Source organism: Alexandromys fortis, unplaced genomic scaffold (assembly GCF_014885135.2).
Source record: "Alexandromys fortis isolate MF-2015 unplaced genomic scaffold, M_Fortis_MF-2015_v1.1 scaffold_27, whole genome shotgun sequence".
In the NCBI taxonomy this organism is placed as follows: domain Eukaryota; kingdom Metazoa; phylum Chordata; class Mammalia; order Rodentia; family Cricetidae; genus Alexandromys; species Alexandromys fortis.
Genome location: NW_026067952.1, coordinates 6898142 through 6910220, shown reverse-complemented (window position 1 = coordinate 6910220; position 12079 = coordinate 6898142). Strand labels below are relative to the sequence as shown.

The 12079-nt window shown below is 42.2% G+C and overlaps 1 protein-coding gene across 1 annotated transcript in view; it reads left to right on the top strand.

The window, feature by feature from the left end:
* Nucleotides 1–508: 508 nt before the first annotated feature.
* The window catches only part of Top1 (DNA topoisomerase I), an 89541-nt gene continuing 77970 nt past the window's right edge, over nt 509–12079 (top strand). Inside the window, exons 1-2 of the mRNA XM_050151076.1 lie at nt 509–880; nt 1191–1215. Of these exons, the coding sequence (XP_050007033.1) occupies nt 848–880; nt 1191–1215 (58 nt within the window). The 5' untranslated portion in view covers nt 509–847. The remainder of the gene's footprint in view (nt 881–1190; nt 1216–12079) is intronic.

Genomic DNA, 12079 nt, shown 5'->3' with positions numbered 1-12079 from the left:
CTCAATAAATATTTGTAGAATGAACGAATGCAGTTGAGCCCTTGTGACAAAGGGCTTAATGTATGAATCTGTAAACTGGAGCTAAACTTGACTGAAAAATTAATTTTAAAAAATGAGTGTGAAGTAACCCAGAAGTCTGAGGTCTGGACAAAGGCTGGGAAGAGACTCCACCCAACACCTTAGGGATGGCGGTAAATTAAAACCCGGGCAGCCAAAATATGCGCAGATCGAACTTGTCCAACTCTAAAGATGCGGAAGCTGGAGGCTCGGTCCCTGCCTGGCCCAGCTGCGTCCCGCCGCGGCCTTTAAAGGCCTACCACGTGGCCGCGCCGGTGTCCTGGGTCCAGAGGCGGTGTCAGCGCTGCGCCTGCGCACTGCCCAGAGCCAGCGTCCCGCCTCCGAGAACGCGAGCCGGCAGCTAGGCAGAGGGTGGGCGGGGTCAATCCCGTATGCAAACGAGGGGCGGAACTTGCCAGGCAAAAACCGGCTCTGCCTCCCAGACCTCGAAGAGACCCGCCGCAACCCTCAGCTCCTTTCCACGAGCTCTGACGTCGCTGACGTCCCATTTAAAAGCGGCCGCGCAGGCGCACTGAGGGGAAATGCGAACTTAGGCTGTTACACAACTGCTGGGGGTCTGTTCTCGCTCGCCCGCCCGCCCGGCAGTCTGTCAGCGTCGCCGCCGCTGTCGCCGCCTCCTCAGCTGCCCCGGGAGTCTCGGGCCCGCGGCTGCTGTCGCCGTCTGCTCGTCCTCTCGGGAAACTCCGTCCGCCTGCTCAGGCCGCCCCGGCCGTCCGCGTCTCTTCCCCCGCGCTGCCTCTGAGCCCTCAGTGTCCGCCGGCCGGCCGACATGAGCGGGGACCATCTGCACAACGACTCCCAGGTGCGAGACGCGGGCCCCCGCCTCGCCGCCGGCCTCCCGGCTCAGCCCCGGCCCCGGCCGCGCCGCCTTGACAGGCCCGAGTCCGCGGTGAAGGGCGGCCGACTGGAGCCGCTCGGGTGGCCGGGCCCCGGGCGGAGCCGTCAAGTTGGAGTTTGGGGGGGTTGGGGATGGCAGCCCCGGGGAGGGCTGTTCGCGGGGCTCCGGGTCCCGGGGCGCCGGGTGGGCCCGGCCCCCGGCCGCGCGCTCTCGCCCGCCGCCTCGGGGCTTCATGTGCCGGTTGTTTCATCTTCCGTCCTTTTTCTTTCCTCAGATTGAAGCGGATTTCCGATTGAATGGTGAGTGTGCCCCCCGCCCCACCCGAGATTCCCCACACGCCGCCGGCCGTCTCCCCCGCGCCGGGCCGGAGCTGGGCAGAGGACAGACATGGCGTCCCAGAGACTAAGTCCCGGCTCCTCGCTCACCGGCCCCATTGTTCCCATCGGGCCTCCTCTAGACCCCCTTTCCCGGGGTCCCAGCACCCCCAGATCACGGCCTTCCCTAGAGGTGGCAACGGAGACCCCGCGTCGCTCGTCGCTGGGTCTCTGGCGGTCTTGCTCCGCCGGGATTCTTCCCGGGAAAGTCGCCTTGTCGACGGTCGGGACTTAGTCTCTGCGCCATTTTCTTTTTCTCTCTCCTCTCCTTTCAGTGCCTGTGTCTTTCTCTCCCTCCCTCGGCTCCTTCTTTGAGCCGGCCAGAAAGAGCTTTCTGCAGAGCAGAGCCACATAAATCACAGACCTCACCCGAGAGGCAAGGCTTGGAGACTAAATTATCTTTTTTTTTCCTAAATAGAACTTTATTTTGGAAGTTATTCGCTTTCTGCTTCACATTTGCTTGCTTTTTTTCTGCTTCCAGAATGAAAGATTCCCGTAGGCAGCCGTGGGGTTTTGTGTTTTTTCGTGGTGAGATGTTTATGATAGCAGTTATGGCTCAAGAAACTAAAGTCAACCTTTTGTGGAGTTCTTTGTATTTTGGGATTGTCTTCCCAAGTTGTGTTCTTTGCAAAGACACCTCCCTTTAGAAAGTTTTCACCTTATCTATGTGTCACCTAGTGTGAGTGTTGGACTTGAGCATATTGATTTTCCTTATAAAATGAAAAGTGTTAGTGACTAGAACTTTGTGGTTAGGCTTCCCAAGGCAGTTGGTTTGTTTTGTTTTGTTTTTAAAAGAGACACAGTGTAGTGACTTGTCTTGAAGAAAGGTTGTGCTGTTCATCTGGTCCTGGTGTGCTTGTCTTTTCTTTAGGGACTGTAAGTTTGAAAAGATTTTATTTATTGAAACAAAGAGTGGCCCCTACTCCTGTTTTCCTGTTCATTCTTCTCCACCGCTGCTGTATTTCAGGAATCAAGGGTTAGCTAGCTTTTCCCACATCATGTTTTTGAGCCCTTTCCAGTCATTTGTTTTAGATATTTCCACTAAAACTACCCTGTGAAGAATGTGTTGGTGGGTGTCTCCCTCCCACTACCCCAGTAAGAAGCTCATATTTACAGGCTTTCCAACAATCCCATTGTAGTATGTTGGAAATTCCCTCTGATTTGGTACATAATCATGTCTAATAGCGTTTGGGTTCTGGGGAACTTTAGTGGGAGAAGCCGTTTAAGAAGTAGTTTTTCTGGTGCAGCAGTCTATGGTATTGGCCTGCCCAACTGAAAGCAGCCATCCAAAAAGAGATTGAGTCTGGAGAGAATCTTAAGTAAAGCTTAGCTTTTCTTGAGCACCTAATATATACTGTGCTTAGTGCTAGAATTGAGACTGTGACCACATCTCTGTCTTACTCTCAATTCATCCTATTGGGGGAGTCATAATTAGTTAATTACAAGGTAAGTTCTGGAGCATTATGTGTACCCAAAATGCTTTGGGAACATAAAGGACTTAATTTTATCTGGGGGTGGGGAAATTTCTCAGAGGTGACTGGGCAAGGGTGTTGTACAAGGCTAGGTGCTGAGAATTGCCGGGGGTTGGTTTGTTTCTTGGGTGTGTTTGTCCATCCTATCAGGCTTTTAAAAGAGGGAGATGAGACCTCTGTAATTTAGAAAGCCATCTTATATAGATATGCTTCTTTGGAAAGGGGGCAAAGAATGCGGTAGGTGTGGATTTCAGAAGTGGATTTAAGCTCTCTGAAGGAAGGTAAGAATTTAATAATAAAAGTATTTGCTTTTTAATTGGGTCTGGTAGGTGATGTATTTAGTGATGCAATAAACTTGAGCCTTTCCCCTCAAGTTTAACTTCCATAGTTCTCATCTAAATATTAGAAAGGAGCTTACTGAATATGTGCATAATTATGGACTTGGTATGTTATCTTTGCATTTTTATAGAGAGTAAATTAAACTGCCTCTGTTAACTGTTAGAATAGATTCACATTTTCCAGCAATGATGTTTAATATTTATTGAGCACTTAACTGTCAGACTTGCACCTCAAATCTTTTCTTGGTTCATCTAACTTATTCTTTGTAAGAACCTTATGAATTAGGTATTTTTAATCTTCATTTGATAGATAGGAAACTGATTACACTCTAAAGCCATGAACCTAGCCTCCATACAGTAGGTTTGAAGAAATGACGTTTCCTGTTTTGATGAGTAAAGGGAGGTGGTAATCTGTGGCAACCCATTTATTCCTTACCAAAACCTTGATGACAAGCAGTTTGTGTATCTCCCACCGTAAGGTTCTGATGCTGTAGTGATTACCTTTGTGGGTATTGTCTACATGTAGTTTCAGTAACTGCTTGCTCTACCAAGGAATACACTGTTAACTAGTGATTGAGCATGTAAGTATGAAAGACAATTTTAAAAAGGAGTCTTTAATACCCTGACTTCTTAATTGTTCCTTATAGTAAGAGAATATTTACTTAAATATGATTTTAAGTGATCTTGAGCTATCTATCTATCATACAGATTAGCTGCAAGTTCACAAAGTAAAACCACATATTCCTTATTTTGCTTACTAAATTCTGTAACATATACAGTACTTTTCCCCTGCTGGGGAGCTCATTCTTTACAGTGTTTAAAAATTACAGCCTTTTGTGTGAAATTTAGAACATTCTTAACCATATTCAACTGCTGTGAAAATATTATTTGTGTAGTGTATTTGTATATAAGATATTAACAATGTGCTAGGAATTTTAGGAACACAGCCTGTACTAACTTCCCTTTCACCTGAATGAAAGCTATTCCCTTTGTCAGTAGCACTAACCGTAGTGAGGCTGAGTCATTATTACAGTACTGCATAGGATGCCTTGCTGTAACGTTGATAACATCAGCTTAAGGTGCTGGTAATCCTTATCTGTTTTCAAAGACTTAAAGTTACTGGAGTTTGGGAGCTTCCTCCTCTTCCTGCATCAAAGTAGACTGATGACTCAACTCCATCATACTATGATTTGGCAGCATGTGTTGATTCTGGGTAGGATTAATTGGCTTAATTTTGATAAGGTCTGCTTGCTGTCTGTTGGGTATGAGTTGAGGTAGGCAATGAGAAGACTCATGGTGTGGCTCTGAAATGCTTATCATATTTTAAAGCTGAAAACTGGTGGTCTTTCCAAATGAAGTCTGGAAACCTTTAGACTCAGTTTGGACACATTTAAGTATTAGACTCCAGTGAGGTATTTCTTTTTACACTGCAGCCAGACTCCTTAATGGACCTTTTTGAAATTTTGAAATGCTACTATCTTGGAGCTTATCAGATCTCACAGATTCTGTTAAAACAAGAAATAAATAAAGGCATTTGGGCAAACATTTGAGAAATCACCTTAAGGTGTTGAATTTAGGGTAGAAGGTCCAGATTTAGTCAATGGAGTGTTGTGTTTAAGGGAAGATTTCATAGTAAATGGAGGGGTGTCTGTCTCTATTTTGTTTCTTTGTAAATTGGAAGTTTGAGAAGCACCTTTCTATTTCTGTGGCTTCAGGCCAGTAACTGAAATAGAGACCCTAAAACTGAAGCCATCGTTTTTTTCAAACTCCATTCTTCCTCATGGCTATCTAGGTGCTGGTAGTGTGCAATGTTGATAATGTGGGCCTGGGCACTTTAGAAGGGAGTGAAGAAGGGTGGAGGGCAGTACACTGGCCAAGACTTGATTAGGAAAGAAAATGTTTAAAGCAGAAACTCATGTGCCAGGCAGTGGTGGCACTTTAGTCCCAGCACTTGGGAGGCAGAGGCAGGTGATCCCTGTGAGTTTAAGACCAGCCTGGTCTACAGATGGAGTTCATGGACATCTAGTACTACACAGAAACCCTGTCTCAGAATTTTTTTTTTTAAAGGCAGATATATATGACCCATATATAAAGTATTTTGGCAGTGTTAGAGGAAATGTTTCATAGTTTGATTAAATGACAAGTAGGTATTGCGTATGTTTAAGAAATATTGTAAGTACATGTTTTCAAGTAATACTTCTGGAGTACATACAGATTATAGTACCATTGACTTAGACTGCCTGTATCAAAATGTGTGTTACTTAGCATCTCAAAATTTTGGTAAAAAAGCAACTTCAGTTTTTACTTCTTCGTGCCCCTGGTTTTCTCAGCTAACCATTTTCTGTTTCTTAAACTATTACAGATTATATAAGAATGTGAAGGTTTATCTCTCTGTAATATTTAAACTTCAGTGAGATTGTATGTATTCTAAAATGGATCTTTATTTTCTTTTTTTGTTTTTGTTTGAGATAGGGTCTCACTATGTAACCCTGACTTACCCAGAACTCACTATGTAGACCAGGCTGCCTCTTCCTCATGAGTGCTGAGATTAAAGGCATGTGCTACCATGCCCCAGGAGATCTTTGTCAATGTTAGATTTGTAGTAGTGCTGTTATTGGTATATTCCTCACTGGTATTTCCTGCTAATGTTTTAAATCTTCCTGTCATTTATACACTATATTTGTAGCTTATAACTAGAGTTGGTTACATCCTTTCCTTGTCTTAATTGAGCTTCCTGTTCTGTACCCACCTCCCATTGTAAAAGGAGTCATCGTAAAATAAAAGGGTCTCTATATCTATGTTTGAACTAAATGGGACCCAAGTATATGCTGTGTTCCTGCTTTTATTCCTTTTAAGAATATTTTTTGTTTTATGATCATGTATATATCTGTGTGTGTGCGCGCACGCACGCACAAGTGCGGATGTCCATGGAAGTCAGAAGCATTGGGTTCCCCTTGAGCTGTTGGTGAGCCACCTGATGTGGGTGCCAGAACTCAAACTCTTTCCTCTGTAAGAGCAGTCTGTGCTTTTTACCTCTGATCCGTCTCTCCAGCCCCCTGTTCTGCTTTTTTAAGAATAAGTTTAAAGCCTAATTAATTTCTTAGAGTAATTGAGAAGACAGGCTGAAAAATGAAGACCCATCCATTGATGTGACTAATTTTCTAGCTTTTTACTAGAACCGTGGGTTTTCAATTAAAGATGCCCATATTTTGAATACATTCAATAAATGAAAGACCATTTGTATGTTTTGGGTTTTTTTAAACCATGAAAGTCAACAAGCCTTATCAGCATATTTTTTAAAAACCACAATTTCTCTCCCAAAACACACAAAACATTTTTTAACTCAAAGACTGAAAACACCTGAGATTTAATCTTTTTTTCCATATCTTGCTTAAAAGGGCTAATTCAGCTTCCTGTGAAATAGTGATTTGGGGAATAAGAGTATCGTAAGTAAGCAAACTCAGGCCTGTACTTTACCTTATTAGAAGGTTGAGGCAAGAGGATCATCAAGTGAGTTCCATAGCAACCTGGGCAATTTAGTGAAACCTTGTCTTTAAATAAAAATGAAAGGAGACAGTGGTGCTTCCAAACAAGGCTGTAGCCACCAAGGACCAAAGTCCAGAATAGAACGTTTGGCACCATGAATCAAGCTTACCAGCACTGCTGTCCTTTTGACAGTCTTGGTGATACGCTGAGAGCAAAAGGTGCCTGCTTGGTGGTACAAAGCCTTTGGTATGTTGTCAAAAGAAGAGCACAAGCTTGTTGATCCTAGAATGTTCAGCCTGGAGACAAAGATACATTTTTCTCTAAAATTGCACTGTGGGGGTGCCCAAGCACATATACCACTTCCAGACCAGTCTCACTGACAACCACATCAAGGTCTTTTAAGCCAGTTTCACCAATAAGGATGAGGGCAGCTCTAGATGCAAACTCTACCTCCAGCTGCTGTGGTCTTTAGTCAGTATACAGCTGTGCTCAGACATAGCCACATTCCTCAGATACAAACTTAAGCTTGATGGCTCAGAATAATACCATATGGTGGCGGTGGCTGTTTCTTACCTCTCTTGGATTTCATTTCTCTGTGACTAGTTAAGCCTAGGGAAATAAAGGAGGCCTCAAGGACCAGTGTAGAGACTTTGCTTTTCTGTGTCAGCTCATTCACTCCCTTTAGCTGCTCATTGTACTCTGGAGAGAAACAGAGACCCTCTCCCTCATAGTGTACACCTGTGTTACATGCCATAAACCATTCACCCACCCTGACGCTATTGACTGGTTTTACACTCTCATTTCAGAGTTCGTTTCTACGGTCTGTCTGTCTGTCTGTCTGTCTGTCTGTCTGTCTTTCTTTCTTTCTTTCTTTCTATCTATCTATCTATCTATCTATCTATCTATCTATCTAAAACATACAGCTCAGCATAACACTTGCCTAGTATTTGCAAGCCTCTAGGTTCAGTCTCCAGTACCACAAAAACAAAACAACCCCTAAACTAAAGCTTATGTTAATGAATTTGGGAGCAAAAGTACGTGTTAATAGTTGTATGAGAAGATAGGTATTTGTAGATAGTGAAAAAATTACACAGTCAAGAAATTTCCACAGTGGCTCATAAGTCTAGTTAATACTTAATATTGAATTGTTTTGAATTTGTTATTTTTAAAACTCTATTCAGAGGAAATAAAAATCATTTAGGAGTGCTTCACTAGTGTTCATTAGATTAAACCTAATAGATCTTAGAGACCTTACACCATTTATCAGGAAGAACATCCCAACAGGCTCAGACTGCAAAATTAATAATTAAATTGAAAGTAGGTTATAGTAACTGGCAATTATAGAATGGGTCTAATTTTAAGAAATCCTTAAAGCCTTTGAAAGGTTTGTCATGGAAAAGTGGTTCTTAAAATATATGTGAAAAACTAGAAAGATGATTCTTAATGTTGTATGATTATATTGACCTCAATGTATAAGAAAATGCACAGTAGAATTGTATTTAAATCTTATGCTGCTTTTTTTTTTTTTTTTGCATCAGTCTTTCTAATGCATAAGGTAAATAGGTTTTTACCCACTGCTGAGTAGATGCAGGGAGTTTCAGGGAATTCAAACTTGAGTTCTTGAGCATTTGCTGAACAGCTTAATAGGAATAGAGCTTTATTCCAGTGCCAAGTCTAGTCTTCACCTGTGAAGTATAGCATTAATATTTTATCTTAAGTCTTGTAAGGTGGTAGTGCTTTGCAGACATATATGACATGACATGGTCCTAGTCCTGCTTCTAGAAGTTGATGCTCTATATTCCACACTGAAAATATGTTAGTATGTCTTTAAGAAGCCCACATGGTGCTGGTGGCCCATAAAGAGAAATGAAGGTTCCTGTTAAACCTCACTATTTTAATTGTCTAGGAAATGTATTTTGCTTCTTTAGATTAAGATACTCTGTTAGTCAAGCTACAAGGCTTACACAAGGGTGTGTGCTTGCATGCATGTGTGTGTATGTTACTTGTGTATATATGATATCGGAATTGACCACTTTGTGATAGATAACCAATGGGGGGGTCATTTTTGAGAGAGACCCTCTCTCAGTAGTTATTAGTTGCCTGTAGTCTAAATGATTTTTTTTTAAAGATCAGAACATTTAGCAGTATCATTTGTGATGATGCATGCTTATAATACCAATACATGAAGATGAAGGAAGAAAAATCAGGAGTTCAAGGCTATCCTTGGCTATATAATAGTTTAAGGCAAACCTGGGCTTTATGAATCCCAAGTTTATTTATAAAGATAAATTCCATCTTTCATTGAGGATTTACCAATTAGAGATAATTAACTGCCTTTACTGTGTCTTACCAGAATCTTGGTCCTTCTCTTTACATATTTAATAAGCCATTTAATCTTGAAGTCATCTTTTTAGATGGAATGACTGACTAGAGCTCAGAGAACTAGAGTTTGTTTGATTTAAAAATATCATTTTTACTTATGTTTATATCTGTCGTTTGTGTCTGTCTATCTATGCCATGTTTATAAACATGCCCTCTGAAGCAGGAGAGTGTGGAATCCTCTAGAGCTGATAATACGAAAGGTGGATGCTGGGAACCAAACTTTGATCCTCTGGGATAGCAGCAAATGTTCTTACTGATGAGCCATCTCTCCAGCTCTATAATGGTTAAGTGGAGGGCTGTAAGTAAACAGAATACTGAGGATCCAGTCTATAGACGTCATTAAATTAGTTGGGGTCTTGAGTTAGTAATAGTGTCGATTTGAGTGAAAGAATATGATTAGAACAGTGATAGTTCTTGGAGTATGGTTTCCTGACTGATCAACTGCCTTAGCATTGTCTAAGAACTTGTTGGAAATAGAATTTCTTGGGCCTTGCCTAGACACACATCACTCCAGTCCGTTTTTAAGCAGAATTCTAGGTGATCTGATGCATACTGAAGTTTCAGAGCCAGTGGAGTAGAACTGTTGAGCCTCATACTTTTATTTTATTTATCTATCTATCTATCTATCTATCTATCTATCTATCTATCTATCTATCTATCTATCTATATTTTGGTTTTTCGAGACAGGGTTTCTCTGTGGCTTTGGAGCCTGTCCTGGAACTAGCTCTTGTAGACCAGGCTGGTCTCGAACTCACAGAGATCCACCTGGCTCTGCCTCCCGAGTGCTGGGATTAAAGGCGTGCGCCACCGTCGCCCGGCAAGCCTCATACTTTTAGAAAGAATGAAAGATGTTTATAGTCCACATGTTCATTAGTCAGAGAGAGACTCTGGACTTCAGATAGTCTTAGATCAACACTTCTTAGCTAGATAGCCTTCAGCATTTCACAAATTACTCCAAAGTCCTCACATAAGTTCAAAGTTTCATAAAATAATATTTATGTCTACAGCCCCTGCATTTGGGAGGCAGAATCAGAGGTATTGCAACTTTTTTTTAAAATATTTATTTATTATGTATACAATATTCTGTCTGTGTGTATGCCTGCAGGCCAGAAGAGGGCACCATAGCTCATTACAGATGGTTGTGAGCCACCATGTGGTTGCTGGGAATTGAACTCAGGACCTTTGGAAGAGCAGGCAATGCTCTTAACCTCTGAGCCATCTCTCCAGCCCCGAGGTATTGCAACTTTGAGCCAACCTGAGCCACATAGCTAAACCTGTCCCCAACAAAAATAAAAATAAAACAAACAAACCTCAAGAAGTGGACAACTATCCTGTTACTAATATATTCCCCATATCAAATTGTCGACAAGAATAAGATAAATTGACCGATCATCATAATCTTGTTAATTTCTATAATCCTGATTTTTGTGCAAATTTTAAAACTAGATTTGTAGTAACTTAGCTAGCTACTTAAGGCTATGTTTCCCTCACACAAAATCCCATCCCCACTCCCTGCACATGCAAAGTTCTATGGCTATGACTCATTACTTGTGCAGTATTTGTGCTTCCTTAAGATTGTAATAATGACTCCGGCGATGGTGGCGCACGCCTTTATCCCAGCATGAGGCAGAGGCAGGCGGATCTCTGTGAGTTCGAGGCCAGCCTGGTCTACAGAGCTAGTTCCAGCCAGGACAGGCTCCAAAGCCACAGAGAAACCCTGTCTCGAAAAACAAAAAACAAACAAACAAAAAAAGATTGTAATAATGAGGAAGGGGCTCTCTGATTTATTTTTTTAAAATTTTTTTAGTTATAGCTCACTAGTGTTTCACTAGTGAAACTAATGTTTCAGCAGTCATTCATAATACCTCAAAGAAAGGCCTCTTGGTGGGATCATCAATGGAATAAATGAAGAAACATATTAACATCTTGATACCTTTATGGCCAGACAAACTGGGTTTGGGGCTGTTTGAAGACCCTGACTATTGGGACCCTTGTGTGTAGTATAGACAGACTGGAAGGTACTCTATTATCCAGGCATTAAGAGCTCAGTTAATGGAAGCGGAGGACAAGCCTGCAGGAACAGGCTTACCCTAGATTGAGTTGGCCTGAGTAGGTACATGTTCAGATTAGGTGAATCTACCTCCTAGGAAAGGAGAAGCATTTGCAATTTAGGGATGTCCTGGTGAAAATGAGTCATACTACAGAGACTTATATGGAGGCAAGAGTAAAGCATTTTAACTTTAAGTGTTGTTTTTAAAAGAAGAGGATGAGTTAGTAAAAATGGAATTGCATTTGCTTTGCTCCAGAAGTAGACTTATACTTCAGTTGAATATCATCTGTAGACTTAGGCATTGACTTTCCAGGGCCATTGTGCAGAACTAGTCTATTTTGTGATAACCCATTTGTGTAGAGCATACCACACAGGAAAATACTTCAACAGTTGGATCAGGATGCTAGGTAGGGAGTCAGGACAAAGAATTCTCAATTGCGGGGCTGGAGAGATGGCTCAGAGGTTAAGAGCATTGCCTGCTCTTCCAGAGGTTCTGAGTTCATTTCCCAGCAACCACGTGGTGGCTCACAACCATCTGTAATGGGGTCTGGTGCCCTCTTCTGGCCTGCAGACATACACACAGACAGAATATTGTATACATAATAAAGAAATAAATACTTAAAAAAAAGAATTCTCAATTGCCACTATGCAGAGGTCCACACAGTAGAATGTTTTGATCCCAAGTTTCTAGATAGCAAAATCCTATTCTCTACTGTCAATATGGTGGCTGTTTATCTTATTGGGCTTTTTTCCCATATGCCACAAGAGGGCGCAGGAGCTTAGGACGGATGGCTGCGAGCCATTGTGAGTTCAGTGGGAATCGAACTCCAGTCCTCAGGATCTCAGCACAATCGGGCCGCGAATGGTGCTCTTAACCGCTGAGCCATCTCTCCGGACGGTTCATATTGGGCTTTTAATAAGGAAGAAAGTACATCCCCAAGTTTGCCCCCCTGAGGGTATGGTGTTGTGGAATAATTTTTTTGTACTCTGTAAAGATATGTCTTTGCCATAGTACCTTATGATTGTCTTAATAAAGAGCTGAATGGCCAGTAGCTAGCAGA